This window comes from Rattus rattus, chromosome X (assembly GCF_011064425.1).
Source record: "Rattus rattus isolate New Zealand chromosome X, Rrattus_CSIRO_v1, whole genome shotgun sequence".
NCBI classification, from domain to species: domain Eukaryota; kingdom Metazoa; phylum Chordata; class Mammalia; order Rodentia; family Muridae; genus Rattus; species Rattus rattus.
This window is the reverse complement of record NC_046172.1, coordinates 11,103,032-11,125,788: the sequence shown is the minus strand read 5'-3', so window position 1 is coordinate 11,125,788 and position 22,757 is coordinate 11,103,032. Positions and strand designations below refer to the sequence as shown.

At 39.9% G+C, this 22,757-nt stretch overlaps 1 protein-coding gene across 1 annotated transcript in view; it reads right to left on the bottom strand.

Moving 5' to 3' along the window:
* The window catches only part of Rpgr (retinitis pigmentosa GTPase regulator), an 86,889-nt gene that overhangs the window by 9,635 nt on the left and 54,497 nt on the right, over window positions 1-22,757 (bottom strand). Inside the window, 1 exon segment of the mRNA XM_032889628.1 lies at window positions 7,760-8,615. Within this exon segment, the coding sequence (XP_032745519.1) occupies window positions 7,760-8,615 (856 nt within the window).

The window sequence follows — 22,757 nt, the reverse complement described above, 5'->3', positions numbered from 1 at the left end:
CCACACAAAGAACTTGAGGCATGCCCAAAGTGGGAGATAGTCTTCCCAATGGAAGTGTACGGAAACTGGTTATCCAATACTGAATGGTCAGTCCTGAAATCATATATATAAGTTAATATTAGACAGATTGGGTGGATTATATTTAGGAATATACATATATATATATACATGCATATAATAACAATGAAAATGGAAGCCCATTGAAGGGGGGCAAGGAGTAGTATATGGGAAGGTTTGCAGGAAGGAAGGGGAAGAGAGAAATGTGATTATTAAAATGTCAAAAAACACCACTTGATTCTGTAAACAAAAATGTTAAACATTTTAGGCAAAATTGCATAGTTTTTTTTTTATTAACTTGAGTATTTCTTATTTACATTTAGTGTTATTCCCTTTCCGGTTTCTGGGCAAGATCCCCTAATCCTCCCCTCCCCTTCTTTGGGTGTTCCCTCCCATCCTCCCCCCATTGCCCTCCCCCAACAATCACGTTCTGGGGTTCAGTCTTAGCAGGACCCAGGGCTTCCCCTTACACTGGTGATCTTACTAGGATATTCATTGCTACCTATGAGGTCAGAGTCCAGGGTCAGTCCATGGCATAGTTTTTTTTAAAGCTTTTAATATACTAGCATACAATAGAGTTTTTGGAATGCAACTAAAGAATTTTTGAAATGAAATTAAAGATTGAATTTTTTTAGCTCACCATTGGGTAATTTAATGCTTAACATAACAAATCAAATCTTGAAGAAAAGTATCTAATTGTTCACAGTAGAGTTGGCTTTTCATTGTTGCCAGTGTTTAATATGGTGTGTTCTCACAAGTATCATTAACATCTCACTGTTGCTATAAACTGGACTTCAGACAGTGAGCCAAATCAAATACTTAGTTTAATTGATTAACCATTTTTTACTAACTTGATTTATAGGGCTTTATTTTAAAAAATAATTTGGTCTGCTTTATTTTATTTGAAAACAAAACAAATCTATCTATCTATCTATCTATCTATCTATCTATCTATCTATCTATCTATAATTTTGTGTTTAAAGCACAAAGAAATTGATCCCACTCATTATACACACACATACACACACACACATATATATATGTGTGTGTGATATATATGTGTGTGTGTGTGTGTGTGTGTGTGTGTGTGTATGTTCTGTTTATATTTCAATACTGACAAACAATTCCAATTAACTCATTTGCACAGGAAGCAAAAATAAAGTGTACAGGCTAGAGAATGCCTACAAGCTGCCAGTTTGATCTCTGCATTCTTCTTATGATACCACTTTATTTAAAGTCTTCTTTCTTTCTATGCATGATTCGCTATTTCATTCCTAACCTTTACTGTAACTATGTATACATTCCAGTTTGAGAAGCAAGACTACAAGTGTGAATGCAATATTCAGGGAACTGTACACTGGGGTGACTGGCATTTTTATTCTCAGTTTTACATTTGTTCTCTACCATTCTCATTGCTTTTCTTTTTGTGGTCATATATTTTAGGCTAGCCGTCTGATTGCGATCCATTTCTCTGTGCCTTAAATATTAAAATTAAAGCTCTTTCCCAGGATTGTCGGACTACCATGGTTCTGGTCTTCCCCAAATCTGTCCAAGTAATTTGGAGATCAGAAGAGCCATGTTTTCCCTATGCACTGATGTTTCAAACACTGCAGATTATTTTATTTCCTAAATTCCCAACAAGAACATCCTGGTCTCGTGTCACTGTTTGTATGAACTGCAAATTCACTCAGGGAGTTTTATCGAAAGTATGCAAGCCCCTGCATTGTACATCTCCCTTCCTAATCCAAGAAGCATGCCAGCAGTTGTCTGGTAATTTTCAGAATGTAAAATACAGTTCAGACTCTGATTTTGTGCAAGGCAAACTCCTTGGAGCTCTGCTGCTTTTGTCACTCTCAGTGTTGGCTCTAGGCTTCCACCCCCAAGATGTTCCTTTGCTGCCATCAATCCTTCCTTGAAACCCCTTCTTAGCTTGGGTAGCATTTTCCTTAGAATATACCTCTCACATTTTCTACAAGTTCCATTCATCAACTTCCTTGCTGTTCTTTTACCCTAACCCAGTGCTTCTCAGCCTTCCCAATGCTGAGCCACTTTAACACAGTTCCTCATGTGGTGGTGGCCTCCCAGCTATAAAACTGTCTCATTGCTATTTCATAACCACAATTTTGCTCTTGTTGTGAATCATAAGGTAAATATGTGTTATACAGATACCTGATATGTGACCCTCAAAGGGGTTATGACCCACAAGTTGAGAAGAACCACATCTAACCACTCCCTGACATTTGCCATGGATCTTGCCTGAACAGTTCTATTCACAGAAGAGAAGCTCTCACTAGAGCAGCTAAGTACATGGACAAGCTACTGATCCCCAGTGACCTTTCCTGAGCTCCAGACACATCTGCCGGCCCTCACACTGAACATCTCCTGGAGACCACTGGAAGCTAGCAAATGCAGAACGGTCTCCCAGACTGCTCCTCTTCCCTTATTTTCAGTCACTGTGAACAGCACTGTTTCTACTCAGTTTTCTAGGCCAGAAAAAAGAAAGCTTTCATCCTTCAGCTGCAGCACATCTTCCTCTTATGTTATCTGGTCAGTTTTTTCTTATTAACTTCTGGTCTTTTAAAAGACAACAACAGAGGGAACCTCGGTTCTTCAACACAAGCTTTGTATGTAACCTGAGAGAAAAGCAATGTATATCAGACCAAGATCTTGACATTTAATTTTCTATTGTAAACAGTAATAATATACAGAGTTTAACAGAAAAAAGAAAGCTTTCACCTTCCCCTTCCCTCCCAACTACATCTTTGTCCTGACTACCCACAAACTCTCTGATACACAAGCCCATGTCTTCATCCCATGTCCTATCCCATGTCCAGTTCATTCTTTACCTGGTCTACTGACTTTACTCCTGCCTGCTTCAAATCATTTTTCATATCGCCACCAGAAGAGCCTTACAAACCTTCAAGTGTAGTCAATATATTCTTTTTCCTGTAACATTCTGTATGAGTATATAAAGCCCTTTGCTGGTTAAGTTCTACTTAACAAGATTCAAAAGTCACTCTGCTAACACACACTACTGTACTAATGAATTTCCTGTTGGCTTCTAGGGTCCTCTGAAATCAGGGGTCATAGCTTATGTCTTGATATCTAAGACACAATGTTTTCGTCTCTTTAATTAGTCTCTTTTTAAAATCAAGGTATACATGTATTTTGAAGCTCAAGTATCATCTTAGTGCAGCTTTGGCTAAATATATACAGGTAGAAAAACAAACAGCATTGTTAAGTTAGGCATAGAATTAAAAAGAAAAAAGGTTTAAAAAACAGAAAAGAAATAGTCCTGGCAGAAGCACCAAGTGTTCTTTGGAGAACTACTTTTAGTCCTCCTGATAGTTAAGACAGAGAAAAAGTGGGTTGTGGGAGGTGGATTAACACCTGACTTCCTTCTTAAGGTCTATCTGACTTGAGGATGGCCTTTGAGAGGCCAGATACATAAATACTGGATGTACCAGATATTAAGCTATATGTTAAGAGCTAATCATGCCATAGGACATTGAATTTTCACAATGAAAAGAATGAGGAAAAAGATGACAGCACCTTCATTGGTTGGAGAGAGCACACACGCATGTAAACTAATGTCTACAGTCAATCATTATCGACCAAAACACACTTTAGCATTACTCACCTTGAGGGCTGTTGTAGAACACCCGGAGATGCTCTGCGGAAATTCTTTGCAGCTTACCTGAAAGCCCCTTTGGCCAGAGTCCACATTAGGAAACTGTAACTCAAGGGATTCTACAGAGATAACGCCTCACATTTACCCCAGTAATGATCAGTGAAGTAAAGCAAGCGCTCGAACAACTAGCAGATTTACCATGCCTGTAATCCCAGCACTGGCAAGGTAGCAACAGGAGGCTCGAAGTTCAAGGTCATCCTTGGCTACACAGTAAGCCAAGTACTTTCTAAGCAAGCCTAGGCTGTGAGAGACCCTATCTGAAAAACAAACAAGGCGGAGCAAACTCTTGAGGTCTATGTAAGCAGCTGCCAAGGCAGGAGGGGCCAAGTTGTCTTATCCTTTACTTGTTTCTTTTCTCTAACAATGAGGGTTATACAAGTATAATGATAACCTCTACTTATGAGAGTGTGTATTCTTTTATACCCGTCTCAATGTATCACTAACCACCAACAAACTCCTATCTATAAACTTTAGAGTGCATTAGGCCTGACACAATGCATGATTTACTAAGTGTTAGCGGTACACTGGGCAGAGAAGGGCAGTGTGCTTTGTTTAGGGCTACTGCTCCCTTCCATCTAACTGCTTGAAGACTAGGTGATTCCTGGGACTAAACTTAAGGCTTCTGTTTTAAACTGAGGAATAGGGATAGCAGGAATTATGGTGTGACACATCTCTAACAATGCTGCTCCTATGGAATTCCTTAAGTCTTACATCCTAATTCTGTATGTTTCTTAAAACAAACAAACAAAAACAAAGAAAAACCAAAGCAGACATTTACAAAGACAAAGATGCTGGTGATTCTTGGTAACACCTTGAAAGCACAAGTTGTCAGTAGGGCCTGGAGGCAAAATGACTATATAAATGCTCTTTTGACTGTATCTTGTAGGAACCATTACTTCGGGAACCGCACGTTTCGGAGCAGGGAAATGTAATGAAACAGGTGAGAAATGCTGCTTGAAAGTGGCTCTCTCTATCAGTGAAACAGTGAAACAGATGTACTTTTAGAACATACCTTCAGTACTCCTGGCTGATTCTCTTCATGGAAAACCAATGCCCTCCCGACCCCACCTTTGATATGAATAAGAGGAAGTTGAGATTCTTATTTCCCTGGCATTCTCTTATAAACCTCATGCCTGCCACCCCTTTTATTTAATCATTTCAAAACTATTACTAATCACTTTTGGTACATACACCTTAGCATATGACTAATTCTACTCTACAAATAATAAATATGGTAGACTTTGGCCAAGGACAGCAGTGTCAAATCAATGTAGCCCATTATTTAGGGATGCTACCTGCTACCTCCGTAGCAAGTTCTAATTTATAGACTGCTCTCAGGAAATGCTACTTCATTTGATTCCTGTCTATCTCATGCTCATCCTTAGAGAATCAAAGGTATGGAGTTCAACTACACAACATTTACAGTGAAGGTATGGAGCAAGCTGAGAGAGAAAATCAATTGGAAAAAAAGTTAAGAATACACAAGCAAAATAGCTACATTATATAAAACTAATCAAATGCGACTTTTAGAAATTCACTATCTAATTTAGACAGTTTTTCCTCCACAAACAATAAATTTAATCTTTATTTTACTTGAAGCATTCTGATAAGCAACAAAGAGAATTACAGAAGTCAGTGAAAAATCCATTGAGGCCACAGAACACACAACGAGAATGGAAGGTCTGACAACAGAGTTAGTACAGAAATCGCTTGAGTTTAAAATCGTCAATGTTACAGAGGACAGGAGACATTGAAGTTATCACTTTTAAGAGTAGACAAATGAGTCGTTCTTGGGACGACTGAGCTTCTCCGAGCCCCTCTATTATATGTTCAGGTTACTCATTCATAAGCTATCCTGTCAGGTGCCTAGGCAGCAATCTCAAGAGATCATAGCAGTACGCCTCTAAGACCTGAGCATAGCTGTCACTTTATAGATTTTTATCAAAGGGTACAAAAAATTACAAATGTCATTTCTTAAAATATGAATTTCTCACCTTAGTTTTAAGTTATCATCACTTCTTACAAAAAATATTTTAGGTCATAGAGACTGAAAAGGGGTACTAAAATATCTATTAGAAATCAGAAGTTTGATAACCCTGAAACATCTGTACTGTTTTAAAGAGACTGGATTTTATAGACATAGTACTTATAGTAGGCTTCAGCATATAAGCTTGTTATTAATGAGCAATATACAATGTTAAGTATAACAAAGGGCCTTTTAATGATATTTTTTAGTTAGGGATTAGTAATTTGGGGGCAGAACATAAGATATGAGTTTAGCAGGAATCAAGACTTAACATTGTCTCCTGTTGCCTTTGACACCTTAGTACAAATGTCATCAGTTGTCTGTGTTTTAACCACATATAAAGTACCATAGTAATGGATCTGTTTAATAAGATGTAATGAGCATACCTATTATGCATTAGGCACACAAATGACAACCCTGGTCATAATCAGGTCGAATTGAGTCTATTACTTCAATTCCAAATAAAGTGGTAAAACATCATTCCAGAACCTTTTGGAATCTGGGAGCCCATTCTCTAAAAGTTGTTTGGACTCCATTGGCATTTTAGGTGTCTGCTCTTTCCCCCGTCTCTCTGGGTTAGTAATGGACTTTTCTGGGTATGTGCCGTGTCTGCCATATTTCATAGACCTGTTAATTTTACTCACTTTTGGGGACTGTTTTCTGTCTTCCCGTCTTTGATTTTCAGCCACTTTTCCAATTGCCTCCTTGTATTCCCCTTCTTCCTCCACATGGTCCTCACAACGTCCACGCTTTTCTCTTTCTCTTTCTTCCCCCTCTTGTCCCTCTTCCTCATCTTCTTCCTCTGTACCTTCTCCCTCCTTGTCTTCTAGCTCTTCTCCATCATCTGCCCCATCGTCTTCCACTTCCTCTTCCTCCCCTCCTCTTTTTCTTCCCTCCCTCCCCTCTTCCCTCTCCCTCCCCTCTTCCTCTCCCTCCCCTTCCTCTCCCTCCCCTCCTCTCCCTCCCCCTCATCCTCTCCCTCCCCTCTTCCTCCTCCTCCCTCTTCCTCTTCCTCCCCCCCTTCTCTCTCCCCTTCCTCTCCTCCCCTTCCTCTTCCTCCCCCTCTCCTCCCCCTCTCCCTCCTCCCCCCTTCTTCCTCCCCCTCTCCCTCTTCCTCCCCTCATCCTCTCCCTCCCTCTTCCTCTCCCTCCCCTTCCTCTTCCTCCCCCTCTTCTCTCCCCCCCTCCCCTTTCTTCCCTTCTTCTCTCCTTCTCCTCTCCTCCTCCTTCCCTTCTCCCCTTCTTCCTCTCCTTCCCCTTCTTCCACCCTCCTGCTTCCTCTTCTCCCCTTCTTCTCTCCTTCCCCTCTTCCACTCCTCCTGCTTCCTCTTCTCCCCTTCTTCCTCTCCCTTCTTCCACCTCCTGCTTCCCTCTTCTCCCCCTTCTTCCTCTCTTCCCCTTCTTCCACCCTCCTGCTTCCTCTCCCCCTTCTTCTCCTTCCCCCTTCCTCCCATTCCTCTATTTCCTCCTCCCGTTCTAGCTCCTCTCTTTCTTTCTCATCTTCTTGCCTTTCCTTCCCCTCCCTCCCCCTTCTTTCTCTTGCCTATCTCCTTCCTCCTCCCCCTACTTTGCTCCCTCTGATGTGCCTTCTCCCTCTTCCTCTCCTTCTTCTCCCCTCTCGTCTGGATTTTCTTCCTCCTCCTCCTCCTTTTCCTCCTCCTCCTCCTCTTCCTTCTCCTCTTCATCTTCTTTTTCACTTCCTTCATCCCCTGCTTCTCTTTCTTCCATCTCTTGGTTTCTTTCCTCTCGGTTTCCTTCATTCCTCTCCATTTCCTCTCCTCCCTCACCCCCTTTCTCCCACCCTTCATCCTCTTCCTTCTCTTCCATATCCAGGATGTGCCTTTGTTTACCCTTACCATTCCTCCTTTCTTGCTTTTCCTGTCCCCTTTGCCACTGCTGTACTCCTAAACTACCCTTCTCACGGATTTGACCCCTTTCACCCTCAGACCCACTGTCACCCACTGACTCTCCCTCGCTTTCACTCACCTCTTTTTCTGTAATGACATCTGACAGGGCTTCTGCCTTTGCTTCCTCTCTGTCTCCTTCCAATTCCATATTTTCCTCTTGTGCCTGTACCTCTTGCTCCACTACTACGTTTCCTTCCGCATCCTCTGCTCCCTCCTGCTCCTCGGGTATCCCTGACAAGTGGTCATGCTTAAGATCGTACTTTGGGAGAAATCTGTTTGCCCTGAGTTCATTCTCGGTCGCCTGCTCAGCACACTTCCTGCTGTACCATAGGTAGTGCTCAGTCTCCACTTCGTCGTCATCCTTCTCTTCGATGCCAGAGTCTACCAGCTTGTGCTGCTCCGACTCCTCAGCACTGTCCTGCTCGCTGTGCTTTTCGCATTCCATGTAACTGTCTGGCTCTTCTACCAACTCTGTTTCACTGTCAAAGACCATATTCTGTTCACTGCTTTTCCTTTCCTCAGCAATATCTTTATGGTCTTCACTCTCAAAATTCATGTCTTTATCTGGTAAGTCATCAAAAAACGTATCTGATTTTGAGTTCTCTTGACTTTCTCTAACCTTTTTCAAATCTGCCATTTCCATCGCCTGAGTTTTCTTCTCAGAGTCTATTTCTTCATCACGTTCCTTTCCCACTTGCTCACTTTTTACACCAGTGAAGGCCTGCAGCTCCTCCTGGTCTAGGCTATTACCCCCTTCCTCATCTGAAAATGTTCCCAGAATCTCAGGTGCTCGTATCATGAAGATCCCTTTTGCTAAATATTGTTTGTACACTGTCCCTTCTTTTATTTTTGACATTTCTTCATATTCATAACTATCCTCATTTTCAGTGCACGGTGTACTTTCCACCACTTTCTCAACCGTGTCTTGATTCTGTAAAGTTTTTGAAGTAACCATCATACTATTATTAGTTGACAAAGCATCACAGATATTTTACATTGGCATCTACAAGCTCACATGTACTTAAGGCTCATTAAGTCAAACTTTACAAACTGGGAAACATGCTGCATCTAGTGCTTCATTAGTATTCACCAAATAAATTCTTAAAAATAGGAGTTATGAATTAACAAGCTAATATTCAGAAGTAGTATAACAAATACAATCTTTTTTACTCACTAAAGTAGGCCTGACAGAATCTAATATAAAAGTGGTCTGTGAAATATGGACGATACATCAGTCTTTAGAAAGGGGATTTCCATTTCTACATTCCATTCTCTTTAAGAATGTTTAGACTACGGAGGTAGCAAAGGCAGTAGCAAATAGAAATTATATAATCTCCAAGGTCAAATATCACAGTTAACTGCTTTACCTTAGTAACTACCAAACACCTCAGAGCTTTAGTTCTTTGGCCCCTAAAGTTATTAAAAGAAAAAACGCTGTCTGCAGAGCAGATCTCCTTCATCTAAGGTTGTGGAAACCACAGACTGGTTTTTGTTCTTTGGATTTTCTTTTTTGCTACTAACATTGTTACTAACTAAAATCTCTTCTTACCCATTTACAGCCTCTTACTAACTTCCAACTTTCATTTTAATCCTGTTTATTTGCTAATCCTTCCTTGATAAATAACATCAAATTCAATTACTACAAAATGATCGTCAACTAGTTAACACTAAAAAAAACAACAAAACAAAACAAAAAAAAAACAAACAAAAAAACCATAAAGTTTTAGAGCTAGCAACATGTGTATATTATCCAGATAAGTCGGCATAGCGACTCATGCAAAGTCACTCACAACCAAATTCAGAGATCCATTCTGATAAATATTAGCCTCTTCCCCAAAGTAAGAGTTAAGATGACTATCTATTGCTTAGTTGAAAAAGATCATCATCATAGGGTAGGTAAAGAACTGGAAGAGCCAATTCCAGCAGTGAAATTCTTTGAGGAAATAGCCACCAATAAAAGAAACCAAATAGGAGTCATCTACGGTGCAATTTTGTCTTTTAAATTTCAATGTAAGTGAATGTTTACCTTTTTGTCTTCTTTCCAAAAAGTTTTCAAAGAAATAATTAAAACCAATCTTACCCACAATAATAATAGTAATATAACAACAACAATAACAGCTATGTGTGTTATACCTGCTGTTTTTGAATTGGTGAAAAATCTAATGACTTCTCATTGGAACTCGTGGTCATCATATGTGTCTGAAATAAATAAAAATATATCTTCTAGATAAATGGAAAACTACAAATGAATAATGAATGTAATGAAACTCAGGCATTAATATAATCTATCCACACTGCCATACTTATGATATGAGGAGAGAAAAGCTACTTAGAACATCACAAATAGACTTAATATGCAAGATAGAGACTAAAGTAAGCTGGTGCCTTCCAACTTTTCAATATTAGAAGCAAAAGAGGAGCCTTTCCTAGTTCATTAGGTGGATGAACTGAAGAAAGGTGGGTGGCAGAATGTAATACTGTAGTGACAGATTCTTAGAGATGGAGTCCAGCAAAGAGGTGTCTCAAAGAACACTCACATGGCAGTTGGCTGGGAGGGGGCACCCTGGGAGGGTAAATGCCCTGGTGAACTCCACTGGGGCCAACTTTGGAACTCGGGGACATGGAAATGCCTGGCATATGCTAACAGATTTCTGGTTTCCCTCTTTATAGGCCTAGATGTAAAAAGATACAACTATTCCTGATTCAACAAGAACTCTGTCTCATCATGGCATTCTCATGCATGCATAGCGTGTGCTTCAGCCACACACATCCTTCTACCACCTTCTCATGCCACTGCCCCGAAAGGGTCCTATGCTATTTTCAGATCATCTTTTTCTTTGCAGTCAGGAGTCCATGCATGAGAGAAAGCAATGTGCTCTGTGTCTTTCTGAGTCTGTGAGCTTACATTTGGCTTCTTTCAGCTGTGGCACTAATTACCATTCATCACCTTCAGAACTATAAGAAATTACTCTCGTGGGCTGGGGAAGACACAGTCAGGATAGACAGGAGACTTAAAATCAGCACAGAAAGCTCTCTCTGGAGAACTTCTCCATATGTCCAAGATTATTCTTAGGTGCTGCAACTGGAGAGCTATCGTGTGATGGTTTACTAAGATCAATGGCTCTGGGAATAAAAGCCTCCTATATTTTCCTATCTTTGCAGTCATGTTGTGTAGCAATTTCCTTCTAATCAAAGCATTCCACCTTGAAGAGAAGCTCACTAAGACTTAGAAAGGAAAGAAATCACAACTCTCGAGTAGTCAGTGAAACTTATGAGATTCCCCCAGTCCCTCCTTCCAGGTTACATAAACAGTAAGGACTACTGGTTAGAGGAGGCTCTCTGGCCTGCTGAGTCACCTTCACGTTAGCAAGGGAGTTCCAGAGACGCACCAATTGTTGGGCAGCATCACACACACACACACACATACACACACACACACACACACACACACACACACACACACACACACACACACAGGATTTTTCAGAAATAGCATTTTTATAATGGACCATAAAATCATCTATACATTTGTACTTAACTCCTCATCCAGATTCCTGTAAGTAACCCATAATAAATTCATTGGGCCACCAAGTTGCACTTTCGTAGTACTGTTCCTTTCTTCTGTTGTTAGTTCTCTACATGTAATGAATACATGTTTGCTCATGCCTCCCCAACAGTTAGTAAGCAATATTGCATTAGCTCAATAGGTATTAGCTGGCCAGGAAGAAGACATGCTGACACAATGTCCCCTGAGAATTCTGTGCAGTAGGGAACTAGAATACAATGTTGGGTGGGAAGGAAAGAGCTTTCCTTGAAAATAGGAATCTTTAGAACCCAACTGTCAGAAGCTAGAGAAGCAGAGTTGTGTAAGATTCTGTATGATAGCCTCATGTGAATGTACAGAGAGAAGTAGGTTTACCAGACTGACATTGTACACACATCAGGTCAAAAACTGATCACTGCTAAATATCCTACAAGCACTTTATCCTAGGAAGCTCAATTGCAATTGAAATCAGCACTAACAATAAACTGAGACCTTAGGTTATACCATAAGGAAAGGGGTGCTTACTAAGGAAGATCTCATATAGTAGTGTAAGACACATCCACTCCAACAAATGTGGGGACCTCAATATAAAAACATAAAGGCTGTGGCCTTTAAGCCATCATAAGTTCAAGGGCAAACTTGACTAGAGTGAATTCTCAGACAAAATGGCTACAGAATGAGACCCTCACCTCAAAATCAACCAACAGCAAACAAGCTATGAGAAAGACACTCAGTTACAGTTAAAGGCACATCAATTAGAATAAGATAAGATTTATCAGCAGGATCTAAAGACTAAGGAGAATGGAATGATAATTCATTTAATTAATAGAAAAAATAATTGCCAATCGAAATTGCAACAGCTTGTGTGTTAGCTAGTTTCATGTCAACTTGACATAAGCTAAAGTCATCTGAGAAAAGGAAACCCCAATTAAGAAAATGTCCCCATAAGATCAGACTATAATCAAGCCTGTAGGACATTTTCTCAATTAGTAATTGATGTGGGAGGGCCTAGTCCAGTGTGGCTAATGATCCTTGGTTCTACAAACAAAGCAGGCTGAGCAGGCCAGGGGAGCAAGCCAGTAAGCAGCACCTCTCCATGGCCTCTGCAGCAGCTCCTGCCTCCAGTGCCCTGCCCTACTGCTTTTGATGATGAACTGATACACAGAACTGTAAGTGAAATGTGAAATAAAAACCCTTGCCTTCCCAACTTACTTTAGTCATGGTGTTTCATCACAGCAATAGGAACCCTAAGACTCCTAGCAGGGTTGTCCTTCAAAATCCTAAGTCTGTACTAATATAAGCCATGTAAGCATCTCAGAAAACAAGGTCATGTTTTACCTAGAAGACTAAAACTGGCGACCACAACCATGAAAGCATGAAAAAGAATACATTTGTCTTGCTATAGGACTAGGCATACATATGAGAAATATTATCAGTATAGTTAACCACCACTTCTAGGATGAGAGAAAGACAGTCTACAACAAGAAGAAATTAACTGACTTCTTTCGTTTTTGGAAATAAATCAGCAACATATACACACTTTTCAATAGTAACCCAAATGTAAGTAGTGTCAGTTTACCAATTAACAGACACCAACTGTGTGACTTGATTTAACAAAATAATGAGCAACATGCTTTATGCAAACAACAAACCTTGCATCAACAAAACATAGAGAGAACTGAAAGGAATGGAAATTTATTTCAAAGTGAATCTGCACATAAGCAGGAGTAGCTATACTAATAGCTAACGAAAAATACTGAAACCCAACATTAGAAACTGAGACTGTCACCACATATTGATCAATGGAAAAATTCATCAAAAAGACATTTTACACACACACACACACACACACACACACACACACACACACACACACATCAAATACTGAAGCAATCAATTTTTTTTTAATAAAATTGGCTCCACTACAATAATCGTGGTGAGTTCAGTAGTGCATTCTTATCCAAGGAAACAGTCAAAAGAGTATTGTTACTGATAAATTACATTCTAGATCAAGTAGATTTAACATATTTTAAAAGACGTAGAATGCACATTTCTTGACATCCATTTACAGTACTTATTCTAAAATAGACCTGTACAAAATTCAAAAACATTTTAATGTCTGACTTCTTATCAGACCATATGGAATAAAAGAGAAAAAAATAGAAATCAATAGCAGGGAAAACCATATCCATTACATAAAAACATGGAGGCTAAATTATAGTTTTCAGTGACCATCAAATCACTAAATTCAAGGGAGGGTAAAGGGATCAGTATTGTCTCAGGACCCCAAGACCATGTTCTCAGCACAAAGGAGATTTATTTGCTGCAGAGAGACAAAGGACAAGGAATAAGAGTCAAAGACAGGAGGTAGAGGATGAGGGAGAAGGGGAAGGGAACAAGGAGAGGGAGGAGGGTATTTGTCCTGGGAGACAAAGGACTGACTCTGAATAGAGGAGACACATGTGGCACACAAGAAAAGGGCAGGCTTTAAAGGTACAAGGAGAAAGCTGTGTTAGGATGATGAATTGGGCAGGTTAATTAAGGTAGCCACCAGAGGGGCTTTTCATTGCTTAGGAAGAAGTAGCTAAATAAGGGAATAGACCTTGGCTTTAGGAATTTAATCCAACTGTTTTTAGCAAGGCAGAGGGAATGGGGGAGAAGGGCAAGGCCATGTTTGCCATGCTCAGACTGGCTAGAGTCCATTCAGAGACTGTTAAATGAAAGAAATGGAGGCTAGCAGAAAGGAATTAGAGTAGGTAGGGAGAGAGGGTGAAAGGGAGGGTACACATGATCAAAGGTCACAGTGAACCTCACTAATATTAATATGTACTATATTAAATAGTAACTATCAGCTTTTTACATATAAAGGAATATAAAAAGTATATATATACCAGTTCACACAAGGAATTAAAATTCACATAACTCATATCTTAATAGCCAGGAAATAATTACCATATTTAAGATATCAATGGTTTCACCAAAGTTTTCTGAATCCACTGCTGAAGAATTTTCTGTCTCTGTCTCTTTGTTCATTTTATCTTCAAAATAATCTGAATGAGTAAAAGGAAAGATCAAAATCAGATCTTAACAGAAATGAGAAAAGCAAATGAACAAAACTTCGTTCTCTATATATCATGGGGTGTAACTGTAGGCAAGGACCTTTAGTTTTGTGGTTGGAGATGAACAGTACTCATTCATAGTAGTAGCGCATTCTCAAATCTCATATTTAAAGTTTAATTACTTTGTTGTCAACTATGTAGCAACAATTTCATTTATAAGGACAAACACTATTCCTTCGGAATAAAGACTTCTCAGCTTAGCTATATCAAGTCCTGCCAGCTAGCCTTAAGAGAGTCCCAGTGGTATTCTTTCCTCAGTATAGTTTTCCATGCATAAGATATAGGGTTGAGTTCCATATATATGATCAATCTAGTAAAGTGGACACTAACCATGACATCAGTATAATTTCTTGGTCACATATGTGTGCTTATTTTTCTCTTAGTGAATCCTTGCTCTGGAAGAAGCCATATTGTGGGCATTTCTAAAAAGAAGTCTATATAGTAAGTTTGTGAAATGCCTTGCTAAATGGCCACATGAGTGAGTCAGAAGTCCAGTCAAGCTTCCAGATACTCCCATCATCTAACAGCACAAGTCCAGAAAAAGCCTGAGTATGAAGCTTCAGCCAAGCTCCTCCTGAATTCCTGACTCTCAGAAGTTGTGTCAAATAATAAGTTACTTTGAAAACAATTAGCTCTTTTTGAAATTCACACCTTTGTCCATTTGCCGCTATGCCCTTTCTGATCACCTGACCATCTATGGAGTGCTTCCTGATGAAATTTCCAATAAAAATGTCAGTACACACTCACTGCTCCCTTTTAAATCCTTTCAATTGAATAAGGTATTTAAGGTATAAAAGAGATGGAGTGTGTGTGTGTGTGTGTGTGTGTGTGTGTGTGTGTGTGTGTGTGTGTGTGTTCATGAAGTAGCAATGTAACTGTTAATAGTTAATGAACTCATATTCTATAAGGGATGTAGAACATAGGATAGTGGGTAAAGAAAGAAATCATGTATAGATATTGGGAATAAGCAAATATTTCACTTGCATGAGGGAGGTGGAGATATAGGGCAAAAGGGAAGAGAACAAAAAACTAATAAAGCAAAGCTACAGAGAGAGACCTACAAGAAAGTAGCTTATGTTGAAGATTTCCCATGTATCAGAAGCATATATTTTAGCCCATGCTGGGCTAACTCATGTTATGGTTTGTATATGCTCAGCCCAGGAAGTGGTACTATTAGAAGGTGTGGCCTTGCTGGAGTAGGTGTGTCACTGTGGGTGTGGGCTTTGACACCTTCATCCTAGCTGTCTGGAAGTCAGTATTCTGCTAGATAAAGATGTAGAACTCTCGGCTCTGCCTGCACCATGCTTGCCTGGATGCTGCCATGCTCCCATTTTGATGATTATAGACTGGACCTCTGAAACTGTAAGCCAGCCCCAAATATATGTTGTCCATTACAAGTGTTGCCTTGGTCATGGTGTCTGTTCACTGCAGTAAAACCCTGACTAATATAGAAGGTGGTATGAGGAGTAGGGTATTGATGTGATAGGCCTGACCATGTTTTTGATTAGAAGAATGTGGATTTGGTTAATTTGGATTTGAAAAGCCATGGAATGTTTTAAGTGGGGCTTAATGAGCTAACCTAGTATGAATATGGAAGACTGTGTTGCTGTGAGTGATTTCAACTGTGGAGACCTGACCCAAGAGATTTCAGTGGAGAACTTCACTATGTGGCCTAGTGACTGTTTCTGTGGTATTTTGCTGATGAATGTGGCTACCTTCTGCCCTTGTCTGAAGAGTCTGCCTGAGGCTAAGGTAAAGAGATTTATATTAATTGCATGGACAAAGGAAGTCTCAAAAAGTCCAGCAGAGACTGTTGTCTGGTTAAGTCCCATGAAGAGCATTTTAAACAAGTCTAGCAAGCTGAGAAAGGAAAAATAGACAAAATATGCTTTGAGTATTAAAGGGGTACCAGGAAGTAAAGTGGAACTGAATCCTGTTCAAGGATATAGCAAATTAAGGGATTGGGACTTTGGGGCAAGATCCTAAGCATCTAAGTTTAGATCCTGGCATAGTGTTCCACACCTTTAATATCAGGAGCCAGGCATGCACAGCTCTGAGTTCAAGGTCAATGTACAGAGCAACTTCCATGACGCCCAAGCTTAGGCAGTGAAGGAGTCAGAATAGAGGAAGCCAGCAACAATGTAATAGAAAGAAGGGGCCGTGTCCCAGCTCCTGCAAGCAGCAGAACGAGGCAGCTTCAGCTCAGCCATGTGGCTCTGGCTTTAGAGTGAAAAAATAGGAAGGACTCCTGGGACAGCTGAGGCTGAGGCTGAGCTTGAGGCTGGTCAGCTGGAGCTAAGAAATTAGTGGTGAGTAAGAAGAATCCAGCATCTCTGAGGTAAAATCTTCTGGGAAGTGTTTTCTGAGAGCACAGAGAAGCTGTTCCAGAGATAGCCAAGGTTGTACCTGTGCTGCAGCTGGACTTGGTAATGTCCAAGTGAGTCAGAAGAGACTACACTTTGGACTTTTAACATTGTTGAGATTGCTATAGACTGGGGACTTTTGAAGTTGGAGTACATGTATTTTGCATTATGTTATGTTTGGGTAAGAGTCACCGGTGACCCTGGATTTAAAGACGTGAAGGGCTCATGAAGAGAAGCTCAGGCTCAGCACTGTGAGAGGCCATGGAAGGCCTCAGTTGCAATTGATGGCTCAGGACTGAATGAGTCATGCAAAGGAGTTGAGACTTGGCACCATGAAGAGAGCCTATAAGAAGCTACTGGTGAAACCTAGTTGTAGTAGAAGACCCCATATTATTGGGATGCCAGTATTTTGTGATGATGACCAAGAACAGCAGCAGTAGTGGAGTGGATCAACCTGAGCTTAGAGTGCTACAGAGGGCAGAGATAAAGAAGTGATGCCAGCCCTTCGGAGGAGCCTAGAAGATCATGTGTGGATTTTAACATTGAAGTTGCCTTGGAGATGTTCAAGATGCCAGAGCCATGAGCTATCTGCTAAGGATAGCTGCTAATAGGAAGTGGAAACGGCCCAGGAGAAAGAAGCTTGTTGTAGTCAACAATGATGGAAGAGGAGTTGGAGATCTGAAGACCGTTTGACATCAGCCATGGAGATGCAGAGTTTGGAGTTTGCCCAGCTGGTTTCCTGTCTTGCTTTGAGGATTACAGTTAAGTGATTGGATGAATCTCAGAAGAGACTACACTTTGGACTTTTAACATTGTTGAGATTGCTATAGACTGGGGACTTTTGAAGTTGGAGTACATGTATTTTGCATTATGCTATGTTTGGGTATGGCCCCCATAGAATCATATGTTTGAACAAGCCTCTGGGGGCCAGGGAATGGAATGTGATGGTTTGTATATTCTTGGCCCTGGCCCAGGGAGTGGCACTAGTTGGAAGTGTGTCCTTGTTGCAGTAGGTATGTCACCGTAAGCATCAGCTTTAAGATCCTAGTCCTACCCGCCTGGTAGCCAGTCTTCCACTAGTTGCCTTCAGATGAAAATGTATAATTCTCAGTTTTGACTGCACCATGCCTGCCTAGAAGATGCCAGGCTCCCACTTTGATGATAAGGGACTGAACCTAGAAGCCAGCCCCAAATATATTTTGTCTTCTATAAGACTTGCCTTGGTCATGGTGTCTGTTCACAGCAGAAAAACCCTAACTAATACACCCTATGACAATGAGAAGGAAGAAAGCTTCATTAACTCCTTTGGTGTCTAGTTCCCATCTCAATTCCATCTGGCCCCGTCTGCACTTTTCAGTAAGTCAAACTGAATCACTCACTTTGATTAATACCAAGGCAATAAGGTGATAAAGTTAACATCTTGAGGATTTTTTTTAAGTTTCTTATGTTTATTAAGGACAAGGTCTGCATGGCTGCCCTTAATATCTGAAACTTTCAAAAAGATTTTATTACTCTTACTGTGTGTGTGTAAGTGAGAGAGAGACAGACACACAGAGACATACACAGAGACAGAGACACACGCGGTAGGGGGGGTCTGCTAGAAAAGGGTATCTGATTCTGGGTAGCAGAGGACCTAAAGACCAAGTGCTCAACTACATCATACAGAAAGAAAGAATATAATTTCCTTGCAATGAAACCGAAAGAGAGACAAACAAACATAATTCCACCTCTAACAAAGAAAATAACAGGAAGTGACAATCACTATTCCTTAGTATCTCTCAACATCAATGGACTCAATTCCCCAATAAAAAGACAAAGGCTAACAGACTGGATACGTAAAGAGGACCCAGCATTTTGCTGCATGCAGGAAACACACCTCAGAGACAAAGACAGACACTACCTCAGAGTAAATGTCTGGAAAACAACTTTCCAAGCAAATGGCCTGAAGAAACAAGCTGGAGTTGCCATTCTAATATCAAATAAAATTGACTTTCAACCAAAAGTCATTAAAAAAGATAAGGAAGGACACCTGATATTCATCAAAGGAAAAATCCACCAAGATGAACTCTCAATCCTAAATATCTATGTTCCAAATGAAAAGGCACCAACTTTCATAAAAGAAACCTTACTAAAGCTCAAAGCACACATTGTATCTCACACGATAATATTAGGAGATTTCAACACCCCACTGTCATCACTGAACAGATCATGGAAACAGAAATTAAACAGAGACATAGAAAAACTAACAGAAGTTATGAACTAAATGGATTTAACAGATATTTATAGAACATTCCATTGTAAAACGAAAAGGATATACCTTCAGCACCTCATGGAACCTTCTCCAAAATTGACCATATAATCAGTCACACAACAGGCCTCAACAGATACAGGAAGATAGAAATAATCCCATGTATCCTATCAGATTACCATGTACTAAGACTGGTCTTCAATAACAACAATAATGACAGAAAGCCCACATAAACATGGAAGTTGAACAATGCTCTACTCAATGACAACTTGATCAAGGAAGAAATAAAGTAAGAAATTAAAGACTTCTTAGAATTTAATGAAAATGAAGATACAACATTCCCAAACTTATGGGACACAATGAAAGTGGTACTAAGTGGAAAACTCATAGCTCTGAGTGCCTGCAAAAAGAAACAGGAGAGAGCATATGTCAGCAGCTTGACAGCACACCTAAAAGCTCTAGAACAAAAATAAATAAATAAACCCAAGAGGAGTAGAAGGCAGGATATAATCAAATTCAGAGCTGAAATCAACCAAGTAGAAACAAAAAAGGACTATACAAAGAATCAACGAAACAAGGAGTTGGTTCTTTGAGAAAATCAAGATAGATAAACCCTTAGCCAGAATAACCAGAGGACCCAGAGAGTGTGTTCAAATTAACAAAATCAGAAATGAAAAGGGAGACATAACAACAGAATCTGAGGAAATTCAAAAATATCATCAGATATTACCACAAAGCCTATATTCAACAAAACTGGAAAATCTGGAGGAAATGGACAATATTCTAGACAAATACCAGGCACCAAAGTCAAATCAGGAACAAATAAACCATCTAAACAACCCCATAACTCCTAAAGCAATAGAAGTAGTTATTAAAAGTCTCCCAACCAAAAAGAGCCCAGGTCCAGATGGGTTCAGTGCAGAATTCTATCAGACCTTCATAGAAGACCTCATGCCAATACTGTTCAAATTATTCCACAAAATAGAAACAGATGGAGCACTACCAAATTCTTTCTGTGAAGGCACAATTACTCTTATACCTAACCCACACAAAGACCCAACAAAGAAAGAGAACTTCAGACCAATTTCCCTTATGAATATCGACGTAAAAATACTCAATAAAATTCTTGCAAACCAAATCCAAGAGCACATCAAAACAATCATTCATCATGATCAAGTAGGCTTCATCCCAGGTATGCAGGGATGGTTTAATATACGGAAAACCATCAATGTAATCTACTATATAAACAAACTGAAAGATAAGAACCACATGGTCATTTCATTAGATGCTGAGAAAGCATTTGACAAAATTCAACACCCCTTCATGATAAAAGTCCTGGAAAGATCAGGAATACAAGGCCCCTACGTAAACATAGTAAAAGCCATATACAGTAAACCAGTAGCTAACATTAAACTAAATGGAGAGAAACTTGAAGCAATACCACTAAAATCAGGGACTAGACAAGGCTGCCCACTCTCTCACTAGTTATTCAATATAGTTCTTGAAGTTCTAGCCAGAGCAATCAGACAACAAAAGGAAGTCAAAGGGATAGAGTTTGGAAAAGAAGAAGTCAAAATATCACTATTTTCAGATGATATGATAGTATATTTAAGCAACCCCAAAAGTTCCACCAGAGAACTACCAAACCTGATAAACCACTTCAGCAAAGTGTCAGGGTATAAAATTAACTCAAACAAAATCAGTAGCCTTCTCTACTCAAAGGATAAACAGGCAGAAACGTAAATTATGGAAACTGACACCTTTCACAATAGTCCCAAATAATATAAAATATCTTGGTGACTTTAACCAAGCAAGTGAAAGATCAAAGGACAAGAACTTCAAGTCTCTGAAGAAGAAATTGAGGAAGATCTCAGAAGATGGAAAGATCTTTCATGCTCATGGATTACAGGATTAATATAATAAAGATGGCTTATTTGCCAACGCAATCTACAGATTGAATGCAATCCCATCAAAAGTACTACCAATTCTTTTATAGAAATAGAAAGGGCAATTTCAAAATTCATTTTAAAAGAATAAAAAAAACCCAGGATAAAACTATACCAACAATAAAAGAAATTTGGGGGAATCACCATCCCTGACTTCAAGCAGTATTACAGAGCAATAGTCATAAAAAACTGTAATGGGTATTGGTACAGAGACAGGCAGATAGAGCAATGGAACAGAATTGAAGACCCAGAAATGAAACCCACACAGCATGGTCACTGATCTTTGGACAAAGGAGCTAAAACCATCTAACACTAAAAAGATAGCATTTTCAACAATGGTTCTGGTTCAACTGAGGTCAGCATGTAGAAGAATGCAAAGCAATCCATTCTTATCACCCTGTACAAAGCTTAAATCCAAGTGGATCAAGGACCTCCACATCAAACCAGATACACTCAAACTAATAAAAGAATCAGTGGGGAAGAGTCTCGAACACATGGGCACTGGGGAAAATTTCCTGAACAAAACACCAATGGCTCATGCTCTAAGATCAAGAATTGACAAATGGGACCTCATAAAACTGCAAAGCTTTTGTAAAGCAAAAGACACTGTCATTAGGACAAAATGGCAATCAACAGATTGGGAAAAGATCTTTACCAATCCTACATCTGATAGAGGGCTAATATCCAAAATATACAAAGAACTCAAGAAGTTTGACTCCATAGAGCCAAATAACCATATTAAGAAATGGGGTTCCAAGCTAAACAAAATATTTGCAGCAGAGGATTATCGAATGGCCAAAAAGCACCTAAAGAAATGTTCAACATCCTTAGTCATCAGGGACATGCAAATCAAAACAACCCTCACACCAGTGAGAATGGCTAAGATCAAAAACTCAGGTGACAGCAGATGCTGGTGAGGATGTGGAGAAAGAGGAACACTCCTCCATTGTTGGTGGGACTGCAGACTGGTACAACCACTCTGGAAATCAGTCTGGAGGTTCCTCAGAAAATTGGACATTGAACTACCTGAGGACCCAGCTATACCACTCCTGGGCATATACCCAAAAGATGCTCTAACATATAACAAAGACACATGCTCCACTATGTTCATAGCAGTCTTATTTATAATAGCCAGAAGCTTGAAAGAACCCAAATGCCCTTCAACAGAGGAATGGATACAGAAAATGTGGTACATCTACACAATGGAATATTACTCAGCTATCAAAAACAATGACTTTATGAAATTCAGAGGCAAATGGTTGGAACTGGAAAATATCATCCTGAGTGAGGTAACCCAATCACAGAAAATCACACTTGGTATGCACTCATTGATAAGTGGATATTTGCCAAAAAGCTTGAATTACCCAAGATGCAATCCACATACCACAGGAAGCTCAAGAAGGATGACCAAAACGCGGATGCTCCCACTCCTTCTTAAAAGGGGAAAAAATATCCATAAGAGGGGATATGGAAGCAAAGTTTAGAGTAGCAACTCAAGGAATGGCCATTCACAGCCTGACACCCGTATGTGGCCCACATATGTACAGCCACCAAAACTTGATAAGATTGATGAAGCTAGAAAATGCATGCTGAAAGGGTTCCGATATAGACCTCTCCTGAGAGAGACATCCAGAGCATGTCCAATACAGAGGTCAATGCAAGCAGCTAAGCACCAAACTGAGAATGGGACCCCCTTGTGGGGAATTAGAGGAAGTATTGAAAGAGTTGAAGGGGCTTGAGACCCCATATGAACAACAATGCCAACCAACCAGAGCTTCCAGGGACTAAGTCACTACTCAAAGACTATACATGGACTGACCCTGGGCTCCAACTGCATATGTAGCAGAGAATAGCCAT